The 22,024-nt window shown below is 38.5% G+C and overlaps 1 protein-coding gene across 1 annotated transcript in view; it reads right to left on the minus strand.

The window, feature by feature from the left end:
• The window catches only part of RBPJ (recombination signal binding protein for immunoglobulin kappa J region), a 94,496-nt gene extending 72,724 nt beyond the window's left edge, over window positions 1-21,772 (minus strand). The window contains exon 1 of the mRNA XM_010710320.4: window positions 21,626-21,772. Coding sequence (XP_010708622.2) covers window positions 21,626-21,636 — 11 coding nt within the window. The 5' untranslated portion in view covers window positions 21,637-21,772. The remainder of the gene's footprint in view (window positions 1-21,625) is intronic.
• Between the last annotated feature and the right edge of the window lie 252 nt (window positions 21,773-22,024).

The following is a 22,024-nucleotide window of genomic DNA, read 5'->3' on the forward strand; positions in this document are numbered from 1 at the left end:
GGAGCTCCCCTATATCTCCTCCTTACTCCTGGCCTTTCAGCCTATGGGTCCTGCTCTAGCTACATCAAAGTAAAATTTGTGAATCACATACTGAGCACAGAGTCTTCAGCACCAGCAGCTCCACTCTAGATAGCTGCAGTAAGTTGGGAATAACTTGGTAATATAGACTTGCAAAAGAGAATATTGCTTGGGAGAGATCATTAACGCCTACACATTTTCTGGGAATTCTTGGTACTTTCTGAGATGTCAGAGAAGTACACCACAAAAACTAGGTGGAGAAATATGAATGTAATTGCTAATTTCAATAGGCATGTCAAAAATCCAATACAGGGAGAATCCTGTATTACTTACACTGAAAGTGGCTAAGTTTGATTTATCTGCATGTTTGCCTGGTAAACATACTGCTTTGATCACCTTAAATGAATTTTTCTTTCTAACCCAAGGAAGTCTCCTGCCCTGATGACAAGAGTTTTGGAGTTAATAAAACAGCTTTTAAAAATTCTCAGTTATCATTCAGGTTCAAAAAAAATGGTTTCCCTTTGCTCTGTTAAGTTGGCATTTGTTTTCAGTCTTGGGAAATTACTCCTGTAAAGTAGGTTACTGCATTAGTCAGTACAATAGTCTGTTTCTCCAAAGGAAATTTGATTTGAGCATTATACATGGCATCAGTGATCAAGTTGTCTTTGTAGGAATGGTACATAGTATGGGATGAAACTGATTTTTTTTGGAGAAGCTTTTACTAGCAAGTTATAGTATGTCATAATTTTGAAAGAACCTCCAGGTTCTTTAGCAGTTGTAAAATTAAACCACTACCATGTGTCTATCCTCAGAAATCCCCCATTGCATACTAGTTTAAGAATGTGATAGTGTTTACTGCATTATTTCATCAGCTCAGTTCATGTATAGTAGATCATCTTTTTGCATTCAGCATTTCAGGATATTTCTAACTGAACTGTAAGTTTATTTAAAGATATCTTGCTTCAGCTGGAAAAACTTAGCTCTACGTTTTATACTGCAAGGGGAGGTGATAGCTGTGGCTGCAGAAGAACTATCAGCACGATAAAGAAACATAAACGTAACTCTCAAAATACTGTGCAAAAGCCTATTTTGTAATTCTCTGGATTTGTTTTCTCTTTTGCGTATGTCTCGTAGGCTTGCTATGTCTACATTAATGAGTGATTTATCATAACAGAAATAGATCACCATATTGAAGTAGTCTGTGCTAAGAATTCACATGTTCAGTACAAGTCCATCGGGGGTTTGAACTTCAGGCTGCCTTTGACTTGATCCCTTCAACTGACTGTTCTCACCACGTGAGTAGTTTAAACCTCTCCAAAGGCCCACCTGCTGGTTTGGACTTTTACATCTCATTGGAGTTTGGAGTGCATTTTCTGTTCATGGGACATTGCTGCTGGCCTGGCTTCCCCTGGAGAGAAGCTGAAGCTGCTGTATACCAAAGCTGCTCTCTGAACTGAACAAATGCACTACAGATGGGGATGATGAGGGTTTTCTTAGAAAACCACACTACTGCTCTGAACCAAAACATTAATGTATATAAAACCACATACATTTTTGTGACTTTGGGAAGGTACTTATTATTTTTCTAATTAACCCAATAATTTTGCACAGTAATGGTTGTATACCTGCTTTTATGGTTTCCTAGCCAACAAACTTGAGTAAGTTCTCTGTGTTTAATTGTGCAAAGACCAACAACAGCTACACTGAATCTCTATGTAAGCAGAGGAATCCTTACATATATATCTCACACACAACTTAACAGGCATAAACAATATGAAAAATTGTTTTCCAAGCTACATGATGAGATAACTGCAATGAAAGTTGAGAAACTGTTATTCCAAAACTTCCAAAAAAAGAAAGTTTGGGTTTGTCAAATCAGGAAAAGAGGCACACTGTATTGTCTGTGATCAAAGGCAGGACTTCATGAAAACACAAAACTTGAAGAAAAAAAGACTGGAATCATGTAAGCTTCATTTAAGGCAACATGCTTGAAAATTCATTCACTCAAACACTAGATATCAAAATAGGTCAGTTCATCCTGTCTTCTCAAATAAAAAAATAACCACAGTAGTCACTGCTTCCCTCAGCAGACCAGTTTTCACTGTTGGTGTAACTCAGGCAGAAGAAAGGACATAAATCCAGTAACAAGATGATGGTACTTGGGATATTTAAGCAGCTGATATTTTTCACGTCATTCACATGAAAAGTTTGGTTTTGCTGCTAAGCAACATTTCTGTTCCAACTTAGCTTTTATCATAGACTTCTTTTTTTGCCTAAATTCTGAACAATAGGTACAGCACATTTCAGGGTCTGAACAAAAACCAGCATTTTCCTTTCGACTCACTTATTTTGATGTTTAATCTTGCAAAGTGAGCTGCACGCTTCAGACTTTCATTAAAAGTGAAGTCTGCGATCTCTTTCCAAATTTGTCAAGGCAAAAATTATCCCAAAGCATCAATCAAAACCTGGAATGCATCTGATCTGAAGTATGAAAAATTAGTTAGCTTTCATTTGTTCTTTCTTCTCTCTACCAGAGGTGATTACAGGTAATGTCAGAAATGTAGACACGATATACAACATCAACGTATTGACCATGAGATCGGAAATCAGAACTCCCAAACAGCAATTTTAATTTTGCCGATGATTTTTGGCTCTTAGCTGACACCTGAGAAAAGGGATACTAATGCTTCAAAAATCAGAAGGAAAAGTTTAACACAATAGTTTACCACTTGATTTTTAGTTTATTTGAAAGAATTATTGCTGCATTATTACAGCCACATTCATCTGTGTAATTTCTTTCCCTACTTGGGTTGCCGTAGCTCAGGCAATTTTCTAGTGCAGCTCTTGTACAAGCACAAAATCCAGTTTCTGTTAATTCTTGCTTATGTGATCTTTGCATTTGCTCTCAACAAATGATCAGGCACATGTTGAGCGAATACATTTCCAAAAAGCCAAGAGAGAGGAATGTGAAGTGAAGAGTGATTTGACTGAACTCCTAGAGCAATGTGCTGTGTTGGCTAATATTCCTGAATTTCTTCCACAAGGGTCTGATCAGTAAACAGATTTGGTCATTTAAAACAGCAATTTGTCCTCATATTTGAAGTAGGCGTTGCTAGAACTCCATCTCAGCTTCTATTAATAGACAGCATCTACATTTACACCACCAATTATACTCCCATCTGCTTACCTGCCTCCAAGGTTGCTTTGCTAACTGCAAAAGGGAACACCAGCACTTAAATCACAGGCACTGGGGGAATTTCAGGCAAACGCATTCAGCTGCCATGGAGGTGTCTAAGCTCACCAAGAGCTCTGTCATTTTGACCTGGAAGCTCTTTTAGGACCTCTGTGAGTTTGCATTTGCTTTTTCTCAGCTGCATCTGTCAGCCTGCTGCTCACTGCTGATGCCAGTTTCAGCACAGCCACACCTGGGCTCATGAAGGGCTGCATTTGGTATGAGCGACAGCAGCAGTAAATATTTTTTTCTCTCTAAAAGGCAGAAGTTGGAATGTCTGCTATCCACTTCATGCACAGGAATTCCACTGTCCCCAGACCAGAGGCAAAATTTGGCTGGAGAGATGATAGATGTTGCTTCCTAGGGAGCAGGACATTGTTAGGCAGCTGTGGCTCCAAGCTCCCAGCAGACCTCATGCTAATTAAAACCTGCTTCTGGCATATTATTTTGTGCTTTGCCTTGAAATGTCATTGTGGTTTAGGAAACTTACAGAGACAGCCATGCTCATCTTCTGTCCAAGTCTAAGAGGACTCAAATTTACATTTTCCATCTCCTATACTTCCTCTGCCTCAATACTCCTCTTTTTCAGCCTGGTCCTAGGAGAACAAAAGTATATTTGTTTATTGATCAGAAGAAATTATTGTAAAGTTTAACACTTGATTTTTGCTGAACTAGAAGTTTCCTCATAGCCAGACACTAATGATAGCTTCAAATTTGGTTTCAATCTGGACTGGAAGCATCCAGATTTTGAATATTGAGTGTTTTCTGATTTTCTTCCTTCCTAAATCTTCTCCGCCTCTGGCCTGCAACAAATTTAGAGTTGCAGGACTTACAACAACTCTGTGTCACAAACAGATGTCAGTCTTTTTTATTTCAGTCTCCAAAGAGCGCTTGCAGAATCCCCGAGCAATTATTAATAGGTAACCTGATAAGTCACTGAAATCAATACTTCTTATCCTCAACCATTACATTCTCTACTACAAGTGAGTACACAGAGACAGATGGAGCAGGCTTTTACTGTAGCATAGTCTATATAGATTAATTAGAAATCAGGCCCAGTGCAGCTGATGCCAAAAGAAAAAGTCCAAAGCATGAAAAAAAAAAAAAAAGAATTACATCATTTCCTTGTATCTTCCCCGAGGACAAGGGATTGGAGCATATGAGTCAGTCTGAAAAAATGAAATGAAAACAGCCCAGCTTTTAGTGACTTTTCCTTGTTCTTACCTTATTGAGGAGAGTAGGCCAGTGAAAACAAACAGCACAAGTCCTACCATATGCTAGGTTTTATAGTAAGAGTGAAGGCGTGCATGTGGATAGTTTGGCTATACCATTTGCAACAAAGGTTGAGAGGACTTGAATATGGGGAAGCGTGAACTTGTGAGCATAACATTTATATGGGCATATGCTGCCTGCTGCCAGCTACAAAACAGGTAGGCTTTACAGCCAGTGGGTGAAATATTATCAAAGCTCTTCAGAAAGAATAACACATTCCACAGACCTTTCAGGTTCTCAAGCCTCTTCTTTATGCCCCTGCTTTCTGTCTACAGTACGGAAGTGTTGGGAGGATGAGGTAGTGGAGGACTTACACCCAACTTTCTTTGTATAGGGACAGTACCTTTTGTCCACTTGTTTTTAACTTTGCCATTTACTCACCTTACTGTCTGACTGACATCACGGTATCAAATATGCTGGCAAATGACATTTAATAATGAAACCTATTTTTCTGTGAGTGAGAATTATCTGGATTAGTTGTCAAAAATAAATGTCAAATAGCATTGTTCACTTCTGTTTAAACAATGTCAAAGATAATGAAGGCTTAGCTGCTTGAGTCAGGGGTTCATTTGATGGTATCCCTGTAATTCTTTAATATCAAGGATATTCACTGGTTCAGTGTCTCTAAGAAAGTAGTTACATGTATGTCTTTTTTTATTTTTATGTGAATTCATTCTGAGTTGGAAGGGACCCACAAGGTTCATCCACTCCAACTCCTGGCTCCACACATGACCACTCAAAAATCAGACTCTATGTGAGAGTGTTGTCTAAACACTTCGTCAACTCTGGCAACTTTGGACCGTGGCACCCAAAACTGCACACAGCAATCTAGGTGTAGCCACATCACACAAAAAAAGCCCCTAATTTACTATTTTATTCCTTGTAAATTCCTAAGCTTATCTTGCCTATAGTCTGCTTGTTCATGTCTTAATGTGATACATCTTTACTTTGTATCATTACTTTGCATAATTTGGGGCAAAAACATACTGAGGTTTATTTGACTGTATCACAGTCTTGGTTTCCATTTAAAAGTAAGTCTCTTTGTAGAAATATTTATGCCCATACTGATGTCTGAATGTGCAGTCCGGAACAATAGCTGTGAGTAATTGTGATGTGCATCAAGAAGTGCAAGTAGAGATGTTGGAGTTCATTGACAGCTTTACAGAATGACTCTGTGCACCAGGAGGAGAAAAATTGTGAAGACCCTATTAAACGCACTAAAACATTGACTTTTGGAGTAATTTCTTGGGCCTCCTTGCCTCCACCAGCCTACGAGGGGCAAATGGGAATGAACTGTAGGATGGCCATGAGAAACCAGAACCACGCAAGCTTCATGTCATGCTGTGCCTCGGGCAGAGGTTTGCAGTAATCTGACCCTGTCCTCAGCATCTCTTTCCCCGAACTGCAAATCATTCCATTATTATCATGCTGTTTTACCATCATACAAATGCAAATTTGCCCTATAACACAGCAAGTCATATCTCTGATGGAATAGATTTCGCCATCCCGTATCGTGTGTGTGCTTTATACTGCAGGTTCTACGTAAGCCCAAGAAAAACCCTCTGATGTGTACTACTGATTGTTTACATACGTTATCAGAGGAAAAAGAAAACACAACAGGAAAGGAAAGCTGGCAGCTCACGCTGCCAAGAAAGCTGGCAGAGGCTAGATTCACAGATCATTTCCAGTCAATAGGCTTTGTTTTCTTTTTAAAAACAAAACAAAACAGAACAGAACACCCTTCCTAGAAAGTTTCTGCACTATTATTTTTTCTCCATTAGAGTCAGTCCAGAAGAATACTTGCAGTGACAACTGTGTTTGGAACCAAGGGAGGAAATGTTGGAAGATACTTGCAGGCAGAATGTAGTGCATGGCTTGCCAGTAGGCACAGTAAGATATTGTGGATTATACAAGTTCAACACAAGTAATGCTGCTTGGAGCTACGATCACATTTTCCTATGATAAAGGCCTCTTAATGATAATGAAATAATGGATTTGCAATGCAAATAGAAATCAATGCCAAAATAAGAAGCTTAGGACCTAGGCACCTTTCTTGCCTTCAGGTCAGGTTCTGCAATGGGATGAGAAGAGATGCATGCTGGAGGCCTAGGACTCCAGCAGCCTCAGAATTGTAGCAAGGGGAGCATTCCCCTGGTCAGCAAAGGCAGCTCTCACAGCTCTTCTGAAACCAAAATGTTAGATGGAATAGAAAGTAATGCAAGCTTAATGAAAGTCTAACTTGAACTGGGTCAGACAACACAAGTGTGTTTAAATCTGTGCTGTACCAGCTCATCTTCTTGTATCAGCCCCATTGCATGTATGGACAAATCAGGAACATTTACCAGAATGAAATAAAAGTTGCAAGCTCATATTAGCACCTCAGGTACAACAATCCCTGCTAATCCAGGCTCAATCTTCATAAAGTCTCGGATTTTGTTATAAAATTTTTCTATAAGGAAGATTTTTTACTCAAGACTGTTTTGTTTTTTTTTAAATGCTGACTCATTTTTTAAGAGAAAATATTAACTATACTTGAAGAGATGCAACATAAGAAAAAATCAAATTCAAATTTTTATGTCAGCATGAGTATTAGACATTTGTATTAGCAGCAGCCACAGATGAAGAAAAAAGAGACAGAAAAGAAGCCAAAATGCAATCATAGTAGTAAAGAGCTCTAACATGAATTCTGTGTGAGAAGATGCAGTTTATTAGCATCAGCATTTCTTTTGACATCTTAGTCGTCAGGAGCATGAGGATGGTGCAGTGGAAGTAGAGCACTGATAAACTCACTTCATGCTCTGCTATGGTGTCAGAATCCAAATGGAAAACCAAAACAGAAGGATTATCTCCTGGCACTGTAATGTGTAAACAGTGACTTTCTATTCCATTTCCAGTTATGAGACATTTAAGGACAGGAGCACTTCAGGTTTTCTGTTAAATTCTACTCAGATCTATCAAGTACAGATATTTTACTGAAAAAAAAAATTCCCTTTGAAAAGACTACTTATTTTAAGGACATTTTCTAGTTAGAAAAGGAAAAGGAAAATAACAATAATCTTATTCTTCTCAGAAATTGACGTGGAGGAGATCATGCTGTCTGCTTCTGACACTTAAATGAGATACATCCAGGAGACTAAATTTGGAATTCTAGTTTTACCATGTCATCCCTGTATAAAGGAAGACCAAAGATCAGCTATTACACACTGAAGTTGCTCACAGGTTACAGCATATGCAACTTCCCTCTGCTCTCCAAGGTGACTGGAGAGATGTGGTCATTTCAGAGGCACAGGCTGGTAAATCACTTGCTCAAATTCACCAAGACAAGACAGAAAGAGCTGTCAGTGATACAGAGAAAACAAAGTCATGCTTATACGCCAAAATGTCAAGAAGATTATAAAAACTGTAGCTGAAAAGAGAACAAAAAAATGATGTTATTCGGTCAGAACTTGTTAGGGAACTGCCAGTTTCTGCCATATTTTTCTTGTCAAAGGGACAAGCATTTTTTTCTCCTAAAGGCTGATGATTCTAGGACATTGTCATGCAGAAATATCATACCTAGAGGTGCTCCTCACCAATGAAAGTGGAAAAGAAATAACCTTCAAATAAATAGATGTATATGCCCAATTCTTCATCAAGACCCAATCCCGATGTGAGCTACTTCAAATGACAACAATCGTCTGTGCCTAACTCCCAAACTTACCCATGTCTATGAATTTCTTGTGTGCTAGGGAATAGGTGGAACGATTGAATGAGCTAACTCTGGCTGAGGATATCCTGGTTCCCTATTGCAGGCTGACTAGGAATATTTTTGAGTTTTGCTCTTCTGACTCCTTTCCATGAGAAGAGTAGAAGTGAACCAATAGTTAATCATTTTACTGAAGAGCCTCTGCCCACCTTCATTTCATGCTCACGACTCCTGCAGATGCTGGCTCATAGCCAGCACATGGTAATGGCAACAGAACTCGTTTGCATTAGTTCCTTTAATTCACTGTTTCCCTTACAGACCTGAAAAGAGATGAATCAGAAATAATTGCTTGCTTATAGAGTAATACTGACTTGTTCATTAAACCTTGCTGGGGCACTGGATGCAGGCACTTGAATGATCTGGAAAATATGAGAAGAACTTGGCTAGGGAACAAAAGCAGAGCTGATATGTGATAATGGCAAAAACAGAAGTCAAAGCTATATAATACAGGCAAATTCCTATTGAATGCCTCTTTGTCTTGCTTTAAAGAAACACAGAGAAGCACTCAGGATGTGCAGATAAGTAGGCAGTGTTCCTTACAGCAAAGCTGAAGGAAAGAAGGAAATGCTTCAAGGGTTGGTGCCTGGTTGTATGGAATATTGCTGGGCTGAAAGCAGTCAGCAGGAGTTCATCGTGATAGTCCCTCAAACTACTTTATCGCATCAATAGGCAGTAATCAGTAAGAAGCAGCCACAGCACTTTCCCATTGCTTTGTGCTCTTTGAGTGCATGGTGAGATAGGAAGAGGGGCTAATGTGGAGTTTGGGTCAGTAAAGAGCACCGCATCGAATAGTAAGCTCAGCCCACGTTTAAAAAATGTGGAAGGGGAACAAAAAAAAAGGGAACTATGATGGCATGTAAAATTCAGCTCTTCCTCTTGCCTACCAATTAGTCGTTCTGATAAGTAATAAGAAACATTTTTTTGAGTATTTGTTCACGTACAGGGTGAAAGAAATAAAGACAAGTCATTAATGTTACATTCTGAAATTTCTTTGCATCTGCCACTGCTACATTATCAGGGGGGAGGGCTTCCAACCTACTTCATAGGCTTATCAGTTAACTTGGCGAAGGCAAGATGTCTCCCTCTCACAGAAAGAAGTAGCCAAGTACTATACCTTAAGAGAAAATTATATTGGTTGCTTTTAGAGACAATAATATTGGATTAGCCTTCAACCAAGATCTACAAGAGTGCAGTTTCAGCATCTGATTTCTGTTTTTACGAATTTGTGTATCTTTGTCTTGAACTGGATCACTTTATTTCACTGTGATGTTTCATAATGTTTTTGATAGACAGCTTTTACCCCTTACAGTGTAAGGGAACTGCTGTATCGTCTTAAAAATGTGTTGTATGCCAACATAGTCTGCAGTTCAGATTCAGTAGTGCGGTCTTTCTTCAGAATATACTCCACTCCCAGCTCAAGATGGTCCTTTGAACAGTGGAAACAAAAAAAGGACTAGAGTGGTAGTACCATTAGTGGCAAAATGACACACCGACATTTCTGATTCAGGCAAGTTTTTATACTAGTTCACTTTCAGGTGACACAGGACAAGGACACTTATTAGCTGTTAACATGTTGTTAATAACCCAGATATTAGAAAAAAATCCTAGTGAGATAAGTGAGATAATTAGAATCAGTAGAAAAAATTCTCAGCCTATTTTGCTGAGTTAAAACCCATAGGATTGCATCTACTGCACTTTCCTTTTACACTTCACATCTTTGTAGCCAGGATGGAAGCACTACTTCAGAAGTCAGCTAGTTAAGTTCCAGAAAAAAGTTACAATTTTTTTCTACAAATTTGTCAAACCTGAAGAGTTCCCTCCTGTGATGCAGCCACATCACCATACAGTTTCTGTCTGGGAGCCTGCAGCTCCAGAATATCCCTACACGAGCAGTCCTGGTTCTGTGTGTTATTTGGAATCCTACTTAAGCCAAGAGCAAGGAAGCCATGAAAGCCCTGGCTTTAACTTCATTTTGGCCTACACCTCTATCACAGTCAGCTTGCAATCCCAGCTTAAGCTAAAACCTGCCTGCCTTCCAGGCATCCTGCCATGGAGGAGCTGCAGAGGTTTGCTGCTGATTCAGGCCAATGTAGGCCGAGGGTCGTAAGGTTTCCAGGATCCCAGTCCAGCTGGCTTGCTGGACCCCACAACCTGCCTGCAGACCAGAAGCCATGGCAGATGCTAATGTGAATCCTGTTGACTCAACTACTGCTTACCTTCAGCTGGCAGAGACTTTCTTAAAACTGCTGCTGTGATCCTTGCAGATCACTTTCAATTTGGAAATTTTGTGTATGCATATTTCCTTTTTTTTCCCCGCTCTGCCTGCTCAACAGAAAATGTCATAGAATTTTCCTCCCACTCTAATTTGCACATAAACAATTTTTAAAATGCCAACATTCCAACTCTTCTCATATTCTGGTGTTTGCCCATTGTAGCGTAAGTGTGGGTATTTAAACCCCCAAAAGGATAGAATACATTCAAATGGAGATATTCTTCCAAAATTCAGCAGATTGCACAGGGTTACCCTAAGAGATGGAATGGTAAAGCTCTGCTGACATATTCAACCTTCTTTATACCAAAACTGTAGAAAGATCATCCTGTGAAGGGATTGCAGTCTGTTTCCTCCTGTTTTTTTTTTCCTTTCTTTTTCTTTTCCACGTCTTTACTCTAAACAAAAATAACGAACCATGCTGAACAAGAATTGGGAATTCACTAGGTAATTTTTTTCTCCCTGCAGCTCTGGTAATATCAGTGCCCAGCTGTAGGATTATCAATAATTTGGTTAGATGTAATTGTTAATGCTCTATGTGGGTTATTTTGTAAAATATCTCCTTCAAAGGCAGGCAGGTAAGTGCCCAATTGCACATAAAAGAAAAGTCACTGTTGATGCATAAGGAAAAGTGTATGGTTTCCTAACTTTCGAACTTCCTGTGCTCATGCAGCCGAACAATATGGAATTGTGTTGAGAAGGAAAGCGAGTTCCCAGTGGCACCTGGCTGAGTTTGGGATTACACTTAAGGATGTACCTAAATGTCATTGCAGAAGGCTCCAAAGCTGCCATTTGCCTGAATTTCTTGTACTGCATTAGCACTACTTTTATCTGCAGTTGAATATTTATGTTTTTAGAAGTTTTACTTCTTGAGTACCGGGTTTTCCAAACCAGGAAGACCCTGTGGTCACTATGTGGGATCAGATGGATAGAAGAAAAGGAGCAAAGCATCACTGCTTTGTAACTACCCTACCTCTGTGCAGTGCTTCTGAAAAAAATTAAAAATAGTTTCCTGTTTTAGCAGGAAACTTCCTGTTATTCACATATCCTCTCTGTCACCTAATGCGAGGTGTCAAGTTTATGAACAAAATGCAGCGCAACACATCAAGTTTTATACCTCCAAGAAGATGAATCAATTCTAATTTACATTGCTTCATTTGTATGGGCTATGCAAGGAGTGGCCTGAAAAGCAAAACGAGGAAGTTTCTGGATTACTGTTTTCCACAGAAGTTCTCATTATTTTTATATTAAAAGGCTTTTTGTGAAAGGTGAGAAGGTTCTATCCTGTAATACACCTTCAACATGCTGTATGCACTGTCAGTGCTGTTTTGCCCACAGCTGAGCCTTCATGAAGAGAGTCCTGAGTGCTGCAGTTATTTAAGGCTTAAGGCTACAAACAAGACATGGTAGAAAAGGATTTCTTTTGTGTTTGTTAAGGTGGATAGTGATAGGAGAAGAGGTTCCCTATCACTTCCCTAGTGATAAGGAAGAGGTTTAGGGAGGTTTAGGTTAGATATAAGGAGGAATTTTGTCACACAGAGGGTGGTGACACAGTGAAACAGATTGCCCAAGGAGGTTGTGGATGCCCCATCCCTGGAGGCATTCAAGGCCAGGCTGGATGTGGCTCTGGGCAGCCTGGTCTGGTGGTTGGCGACCTTGCACATAGCAGGGGGGTTGAAACTGGATGATCGTTGTGGTCCTTTTCAACCCAGGCCATTCCATGATTCTATGAAGGTGGAACAGAGCAGTGTGCTACAGCAGAGTGGTGTGTGGCACTGTGAGATTACAGTGCTAAAAATTAGGAGACTGCATTATTTTTCTGCCTCTTTAATATTTTAATTTTCTTGGCAAGTGTGTCCTCATTACATACCACTCTTTCCAATCCTGTATCATAGATGGGAAGCTTTTACAGGGTGTTGGTAGTCAGAGGGCAGAAAATATAATGTTGAATGCTCTTTACTGCACAGTTCCTTGCTACAGACTGCAACTGAATTTCCAAAACAGAAAGCATGGAAACAGAGATCTGGCTCCACTGTGCTGTGTTACGTACAGGTGCTGATCCCAGGAATCCAGAATCCTGAGAATCAGCAGGTGTCTGTGTTATAGCTTTTCTGTAGGGAATAAAGTTATAAACCCCAAAGAAGGTGTTTATTCTCAGTCTTCCCTACAACTGTAAGAGGTTTTCTTCTGTCAGCAGCAGCTGTGCACAGGTTAATAGCATTTTAACGCATAAACAAGGAGGGCATAAAAAAGCCATGCAACAAGCACAGGCTTCTTGCAAAAACTCACTGTCCTCTTTCCCCTCTCCCATGGCAGTAATAGATGGAACAAATCTTTCCCCCTTACAGAGGTACACAGGCTTCTCTGCAGGTCATTTTCATTGCCTCTTCCCAGAGTCGTGGCTTTTGCAGTTACACTAGTTTAATTTTTCAGATCTGCTAGGATTTAGGCTGCAGATATTCTTTTGCCTTTTCTGTTTTATTGCAGACTTCTTGCATAGTTACTGATTAGCAGCCACTTTATGGTACTCAAGTATTGATTTTTGTCATGGGTTGCTAGTTTTCTTAGGATTTTATTTTCATAGCAGTAAAAGTCATTGAAATGCCACTATTGAAACGAATTTAAAAGTTTAGCATTCACAAGCATTGGTTTTGTTCACAATAACTTTCATTTTTCTCACTTTAATACACAAACAACCAACTGTTATAACAAAAAGAGTGTCATAACAAGTCCCAGATCTCTTCATTGTTTTCCAGCCTGCTTTTAATTGTCTGAGTGTTACAAAAGTAAATTCAAAAGTTTTGAATTAGCAGCATTTAAAAATCTCAGAGTATCTGGAAATAATAAGGCTTCTACTGAATAGTAGTAGTTCTACAAAGAAAGACCATTAAAAAATGTTAGTTTGTGGCCATTGTATTATACAGTGTTAAGTTTTGGCCTGAGCTGACTATGTTCAGAACTAAAGAAAATAAGGCATGACATTAAGAGAGAAAAAAAGAGTATGCTAGATGGGATCAGTGAAATAGAGGAGCCTGTCAATATAAGAGTGGCAAAGAAAGAAATTGCGATTGTATTGCTGTAGAGCAGGACGTAAACAAAGGCACCAAACTAATGGACTACACACACTTTCAATAATGGGTGTGAATGAAAGAATCAGTAATTCAAGATTGAAAAAGAGGTGAAAAAAACCTCAATTTGAATTTGGGTAGCCACCTGGCATTAAATAACTTAAAATCAAGTGAAAGTTATTGTGTGGCTGGGCAGAGAGAAGGGAAGATTACAGCAAACAGTAAAATGAAACAGCTGAGCTTTCTTACTACAGCTACGGAATTGAGGCATAAAACGAAAGAATACTCAGGGAGAATTTGAACCTAGTAATCATTAGATCAATAAAAAAGAATTCATTTAGGACAACTGGGAACTTAAGAATGTGAAAGCAAGCACAAAAGTGATGTTTTGGCCAAGAACTTCTGGACAGGGAAAATCATTTTTTTTCTAATGTCAGCAGAAAAATTTGTCTAAATGTCAGCAGCAAGAAGAAAATGTGAAATCATCAGCAAAAAGACACATTTATCATTCCTGAACTTCCATGTCACCTATGGCAACTTCTGGGAACAAGATTTTCCACTGGGAATATTATGAATAGTTACTGGCAATAGATTTCAAATATTTTTAAACATCTCCCTGAAAACAAAATATGTCATTGAACGTCCACTCCAGAATAGCTTTCTTTATCAGAGGAGGAAAACAAAAAAGAATGGTACACCTACTTTTGAGCAAGATCCAGGAAGATTTAAAAAAAAAAAAAAAAAAAGGTGACGGGGTAGGCTTGTCAGGTTTTGCTCTACAGAAGCAGTTAAGCAGTTCATCCTAAAACACTGAACCCAATGTAGTCTTATAAACGATTGTTCATCACAGCAAAGCAGTTATGTAAGAGCCCCTTGGAGAATCCTGAATCAAATAAAAACAGGTAGAGAGCTGAGGACAGGTTAACAGCAGCGACGCAAGGAACTAACTCCTCCCACTGGTGAGCACACCCTTTGGTGTGTGTCAATCCATCACTGCTTCACAAGTCTTACAGGGTCCAAAGGGATCGTAGTACCTTGCTACCATAGGGGCTTAAAATGCTACCAATGTCTCCTCAGAGCTGCCCGTGGGTGAAACTTTTAAGAAGACAACAACAGAATGAAAAACATTTCATCTACAGTGAAGCATTTTCCACCCTACCTGAAGGCCAGGGTTGCCTCCTGCCAGCCAGGCCAGGCACGGAGACCCTCACCTGCTGTTAATACCCATCCTGACCCCTCAGGGTCTCATCCTTCTGGCTAATATTTCTTCATTTTATGGAATTGGTCGGAGTTCTTACATGGGATTGACAAAAAGTACCTGTGCTCTTGTTCGGAGAGCTGGTGGGGCAGAGGAGAAGGCAACAATAACAAGTGTCCTTATCTACATTTGCCATCAGACCAGTGCAAGTTACTCTTAATAAGGAAAAGACATTTCACCTGCAGATCAGGGGTAAGTATTTTTCTGCCAACTAATATCCGAGAAGGATGCGTTTTCGAGCTACACTTAAAAGTCAGAATGATGGATTTTAAGAACCCAGTACATAGACACAAGGGATTTTCTTTGGGAATATCTTCTGGATTTTTTTTTTGTTTGTTTGTTTTTAATAAATTGTGCAAAGAGCTGCAAAAGATGTATATCTTACCAAAGAATCTATGCCAGGATCATTAAACCCAAAAGTTAAATTATGGCATTGTTTAAGTCCACAATAATACACAGTTTCTGGGAAAACTAGAATTTTCTTCTATGAGAGTTCACCAGGAAACAGCACAGATTCTTGTATTTTCCACGTGGAAGAAAACCTCAAATAAACTTAAAGGGCTCCTAGAACACCTAAAAATACAGTACCCTTTTTGTACTTTTGTACTAAATTCCCACTCTGTAGTATGCTGGGCTTTTCATCTTACATCCTCATTATCAGATGCTGGTTATTATACAAATTATATATATATATATAATATATATCACATTTATATAACATGTCACATCTTTGAAGAGGAAGACAACAAAAAGCTAACTTAAGATAATGCAATTTGTATTCATTTTGCTGTAATTGGAGACATTCCTGTTTACAGAAAAATACCTTTGAATATTTATACATATATAAGAAGTATATCTATAAGAAGTATTTATATATATAAGAAGACATTTTAAAAATGTCACAGTCCCGTCATATCCTGAGCTACCGATATAACACTCTCAGAATTCAAGCCACTACTGTGTGCTGTGTCACAGGACAGAAACTTTAAGTCCTGTGCGTGTAGAGGCAAAAAAGAGGATGTGCTCTGTCTCTTTGGAGGCTCATATGGGCCACTGAAATAGCAAAAGAGAGAAGGAAGTACTGTTGCTACTCAGCTCAGTAAATAACCAGGATTCTTAGCAAATAGGTACACTGGGCTTTCTTAGGAGTTAACATCCAATCACCTCACCCTCAAGATTGGAAAGCCAAAATCTTAAATCTAAGCAAAAAGCAGGAGTGCCTCAAAAAGAGCTCCACAGAAGTCTGTTGACCGTCAGATGGCCACACTAGGGTTCCAGGAATTTAAAGGTTATGAAAATAAACCCAATTTTACCATTCAGTGTCTAAACAGGACACTTCATCATTACCTAAATGGCCTGTTAAACTAGATGTAAAACTAATATTTCAAGAACGCTCTGATGGTGCTATCTAGAACAGAGACTACCACTCCAACCTTTCAAAAGCTCAACTCCCACTTGTTGGGGATACCGAAGATTAGTTAAAAAGTTGGCTTTTTGCAGTACAGCCTACCTGAATACATGTAATTTAGTAGTGTCCCGTAGTGTCTTTCATAAACAAAGCCCAGATTCACCCTTGACAGGAACTGTGAAAATCTCTTACAAAAAGATAAATGTTTGCTCTATTTATTCTGGGTTTGCTTAGTTCTGGACCTATTACTGCCATGGAAAATTCAGGAACATTTGACTGATTCTGCTAAGAAGCATCTTAAGGAAAAGGTAAATAAATCTCATGCCTATGCAATGATTCAATGGATTTATGATTTTAAAAGCTAAGCTCATGGAATTTTGAACAGAACACAGTTTTTGTTTTGCTGGATTAGAAGAGCAGACATTTTATCAACACACAGGAGATTCTGCAAACTTCATTTGATCATACTGCGTAATTCTCTTTTCTTTGTGTCAGACTGAATTTTGGTGATTCAGAAAATCTGAAGTGCCATTTTTGGATACAAAATTTGTAAAATACTTTTTTTATGTACACATTTACTGTGCACATACCTATGTGCCTGCACCCATGTTCCTTTTGCTGTCATTTCACTGTTAGATTCCATATAAAAACCAAGGAGGTTTTTTTGGATACTTTTCTAATGACTTAGAATACTCACTGAGGCTGAAAACAGGCCAGAGTTTCTGGAAATCTAAATCCTCTTATTTTAATAGTTTTTTAAATCCTTGGCATTTAGCTTTGAACTTTTACCAAGAAAAGTTATATCTTATAAACAATGGCATTTGTTGATTGGATGGAGGACTAGATCAATATTGGTTTTGGCAACTGTTTTTGGCTGTGTTTTTCTGAAGAAATATGCTGGTTGTGGTGTTAAAAAGTTATGTCAGTTCCTTAACATGTGCCTCTTTTTCTTGGAGCATTGCCTAAAATTTAGTTTCCAAAGTTACTTCCAGAAGTCAACTTAGAGGCTGGCCTCCTCTGCAAAGGAAGCTACACAAAAAAGTACTGGAATATAATCTACTGTTGCGAGCTATCACCATGCATGAAGTAAAACGATTCAAGATTAAAGACATATCATAAAACAATGTATTTTTGTTTCACAGAAGCACTGAACCGTAGGCCCCAACTCTCATTTACACTGATTAAGTCTGATTTATGCTGTTCTTGCATTTTAAAAGGAGGTTGAATGTAAATAAGTAGAATGATAGCAGTGAGGTTTTAGGCACTATGGGAGTAATCTGTCTGACACACAGCAAAATACAAGCCACATGATTTCCGTGAATCTGTTCCTGATTCAAGCCCAGTACTATGAATGAACAAAAAACTATCTTTTAGGGAAAACATGCCATTTTGATTTCAAAGTTTCCACTGAGAGGAAATGCAAACTGACAAATTACTACGATTACATTCCGAATTAACATTTTCATCTTATTTTGATTTGAATTTGTTTAGTTTCAGCTTCTGACTGTTTCAGCCTCTGATACAGCTGCTACAGGAAGGAGTCGCTTTGATTTAAAATGCCTGTCCTCAGAGCCAATGGCTCCTCTCAGTATGGGTTGAAGGATGAGGTAGCTGAACTCCAGAGCCAGATAAAATAGTCCTGCAACTGGTACAAAGGTACCAGCATCAGCATAATCTCTCATGTTTTTATCCTTCCCCTAGGTCTTGCTAAAATAGTTGCACCAATCTGGTGATTTAAAACGGTTGCCTAATTACCAGTTTAAATTTAATAGTGGTCCCATATCTATCTATCACTCTCCCATATGTGCCCTTAGTTCACCTATCTGTCTTGGTGCTTAGCCCTCAGTTGTATTCCCAGAAAGCAATCACATTACATTCCAGACTTTCTTTTGCTGTGATAAATAAGACAAACTCCCTCATTACTCTCAAAGAGCAGTTTTCACAATTCACTCAGGTGCCTGCTGTACATGTATAAGTCTGAATTCTCAAGTGTGAGCAAACATTTTCCACAGAGCATCTTACTAAGACTCTCAATGAAGAACATTAATATTTTCCGATTTTAAAAAAGAAAGTCTCTCACCTGATTCATGTTGAAATTACTTATGCCTACATTCAGCTCACTTTGTTCTTCTGCCTGACAAAAGCCTTTGTTGTTGTTGTTGTTAGTCTGATGAAGAAGGCCACTTTACAATAGTAATTCATGTTGTTTGACCCATGACATCTCCTCTGTCTTTAGGTACTTTCAGAAAGTAATTTAGTCTCTCCTGAGAAAGGTATCCTGAACAGGTGGGCTGAATGAGCAGTAAAAGCTCCCATCCCTGTATGTTAATTACAGATGACTTTTGATAATGCTGTAGTGGAAAGTACAGCATCAATCGATTATACAAATAGAGCATTGTATTTTCTCTCCCATGAAAAAAGAACAAAACCACTTATTGAACTTTGCTGTATATTCTGCATTATTTCTAATTTTCCTCTAATAAGCTCTGAATGGTTATTTGTGGTCTCTCCTGGTCATTACTTTTAGCACTGATCTTATTTATAGAAATAGAAGAAACTATAGTTCATACATTTATGATGTCTAGGAATCTCTTCTTCCCCCATCCAGCTCAGAATCAAGGATATTTTCTTCATTTTGAACTTAAAAATAATTATTTCTTAAGGCAATACAAAGCGGACAAAACAGGCCCATCCAATGATAGATGAGGTAACTTTTGATTATGTATTTAGTAATTTTTCCATTAAGCTGTGCTTTATTAAATGTCTTCCCTTTCACATTAGTGTCAAATGTATGTTAAAAAAAAAAAAAGTGCTGTTTCAGGTTTTTTATTATTGTAAATCATTGCTAATGAAAAATAAGTTATAGATGTCAATCTATTATGATTTAAGGATAACTGTTAACTGTGCAACTTAAACTGTTGCACTTCTAATAACCTACGAAGTGACATTCCTTCTTTTTCCCCACTATCACCACAGTTCTACTGATTACTTGTGTCAAATTAAAGTAGGCTTTGTGCACCATGTGGGTAGTTATCCCTGTAATTATTCTGAATTACTTTTTCCATAAAGAATTCAAAACTATTTTACAAAACAAAAAAATTCAAAAAATATACATCAAAATTATCATATTCAGAAAAGGAAGACAGGTAGTACAGGTATATGAAAAAGTTTGATAGCATATGTCAGCTTAGGCAAGTAGTGGAATTTAGATAGTTTTAATTATGTGTTGGCTTTGATCAGTTAAATGTCACTCTGCCAAAAACTAATAGAGAAATTTTAAGGGCAATAAATATTCTGCAATTGATTTTTCTTAGTTTTCCTCGATATGGAGATTATAATTTTGGAAGCCTGCTTTTCTCCCCATTAGGACAACAAGTATAAAGCGATCTATGAATTAAGCTGTTCATGGATTTATTAGTGCCTGCTATGGAGTTTCTTTAAAGATTTTGGAATTACATCTTCCATTCTGCAGTTCTTTCATTATTCCAGAAAAACTTTCTAATCTACACTGAGTTATAACTTTCATCACTAAATCTAATCATTTCCAGAAAAGAAAAAAAAATGTTCTAAAAGTGGCCATTTTGCTGTACTTCACAAGAAAATGTTCAGACACTTTTATAAGCCAGGCCCTTCCTGCAGTCACTGGCAGTGTGCTGAGTTTTGATCAGCGCTACTTTTGATGGCAGGACCTATTATCATTTGAAATGGTATGTAGCAGATACCAAATACTTGGCATTTTACACTAAGTTCAGTCAGAGATCTGAAATGTTCTCATCCTCTTTTACCTGAAATGCTGATTCTGAATTATGATGAGAGTGGAGACAGTTTCCTTATCTCTTCAGAATTTGTCTGACATTTGTGGGAGCAAACTTGTATCCTGGCATGTTGGTGTCTCTGCCTATGACTCTAGATTGTCAAATTTGATCATTTGACCCAAAAAATAAAATTAAAAAGTACTTCCTCCGAAGGCCAAAAAGAGCTTTGTTACTCTTTTTAGTTTTTATTTCTTTTGCTCATTTGCTCAATCTTAATACACGATAAAAGGATTACTTTATCAAGGGTACTAAAATCAATCCATGCTTCTGGAGAAGCTCGCAGTACTTCACGTGTCCTGTCAGTGGTACAGCCATTTCATTGCCAGGCATCCAGTGTACCTCCCCAGTGCATCTCCACATTTAATGCAACAACACATCCTTGCCACTGCTGCTGGGGCACAGCCATGGCCACACCTCATCTTGCCAAGGCAGTGCCCTCACCTGACCCAGCAGCAGGAACAGTTCCCTCTACTTTCATCTCTGTCAGACCAAAAATGAAGCTGTTGGACTTTATATGAAGGCTTTTCTTTTCTGTTGGGATTTTAGGGGAGGCCTCAGATCTCATTTACTCAGTTATAAATTTTTTCATTGGATTGCAAAGCCCTTCTTCATCACGTTATTTTCTTCTTCAAAAACCATGATTTGCAGACTTTCCCCCAACTTTGTCATCCACCCAATATAGAGAGCTCCTCAAATCTTTCTCCCATTGTTTACCCATTGTTGTGGATCATTTTTGAGTTCATTCCAACTGTTATTTTTTTTAAGATAACTCTTGCATGGTAAAAGCAAAAACTGCAGTATGCTAGAAGCTGTTTGAAGCAACAAACAAGAGCAGAAACTTGTAGCCAACTCGCTTGTCTTCTCAGGTTGATGTTATCCTTACTGATTCCTACCACTTAACTCCTCCCTCCTGCTCGGAGGCACAGGACAATCAATAAGATTATCAGTGATCTTCAAGATCCTTATCAAAGGCCTATGAACATGAAACTTCAATTCCCCACCATGCAAAAGTTCAGTCAGCCTGCATACATACATGCTATGGAGGTTTAGATGCCCGTGATCTCACCAGCTCTGGGGAAGGACTCACAGGCAAGAGGGACCAATGTCCCACACGGCTGTGTGCTTGAAGCAGACACCTCAAGAGCAGCCACAGCACTTATCCAGGGAGACATTTAGACTTTCCTCAAAGGCCTAAAATTATAGCTATATGGTTCACAGAGAGAAAATACAGCTTCAGAGCAATCTCCTCATCTTCCAATATGAGAACTCTCAATATTAGTTAGGAAGGGCAGCAAAATATAATTCAATTCAATAAAAACTGACATAGTTCTGCTTTATGGCTCTAGACATAGATCATTTAATTAATTATTCAATTTTTGCATGAAGTTCTCTTCATGCAAAATATAAATATATTGTTAAAATATCTTTTTTTATATCTGTTAAACATATTGTTAAAAGAGCTGATATAAAGTAAGATGGAAGCAGAGTAACAGTGCAGAAAAGTTTAGGAGTGTGTTTAAATAATACAATAAGCACTTACAAGACTTTCATTTGGCTTGGCTTACAGCATCAGCATGCGACGTTCTTGCAGTGCCCTGAATCACTGAGCCACAGAACTGCCTTACCCCATCCCTCTGTAATTCCCAAGCACAGAGGTTTCTGGGTCGACTATGGTATTTTCAGCTTGAAGTGGAAAAGGCAAGCTTTCCAGATCTTTCATGTGCAGTATACTAACTCTATGTAAAAGAGCAGACTTCCTCATTCATATATGGAGCAGGCTATATTCCTCTTTCACTATGACTGTCAGATCTGTGACACAACCTCACAAACCCACTGTAGAGAAATTCAGAAAGATTTTGGAGAAGTCATTTAACTTTTACTGAATACAAAATGCCAGAGACTTGCTTTTAATGACTGAAAGTTTTGTTTTATAAGTGGT

Source organism: Meleagris gallopavo, chromosome 4 (genome assembly GCF_905368555.1).
Source record: "Meleagris gallopavo chromosome 4, MGAL_WU_HG_1.1, whole genome shotgun sequence".
NCBI lineage: Eukaryota > Metazoa > Chordata > Aves > Galliformes > Phasianidae > Meleagris > Meleagris gallopavo.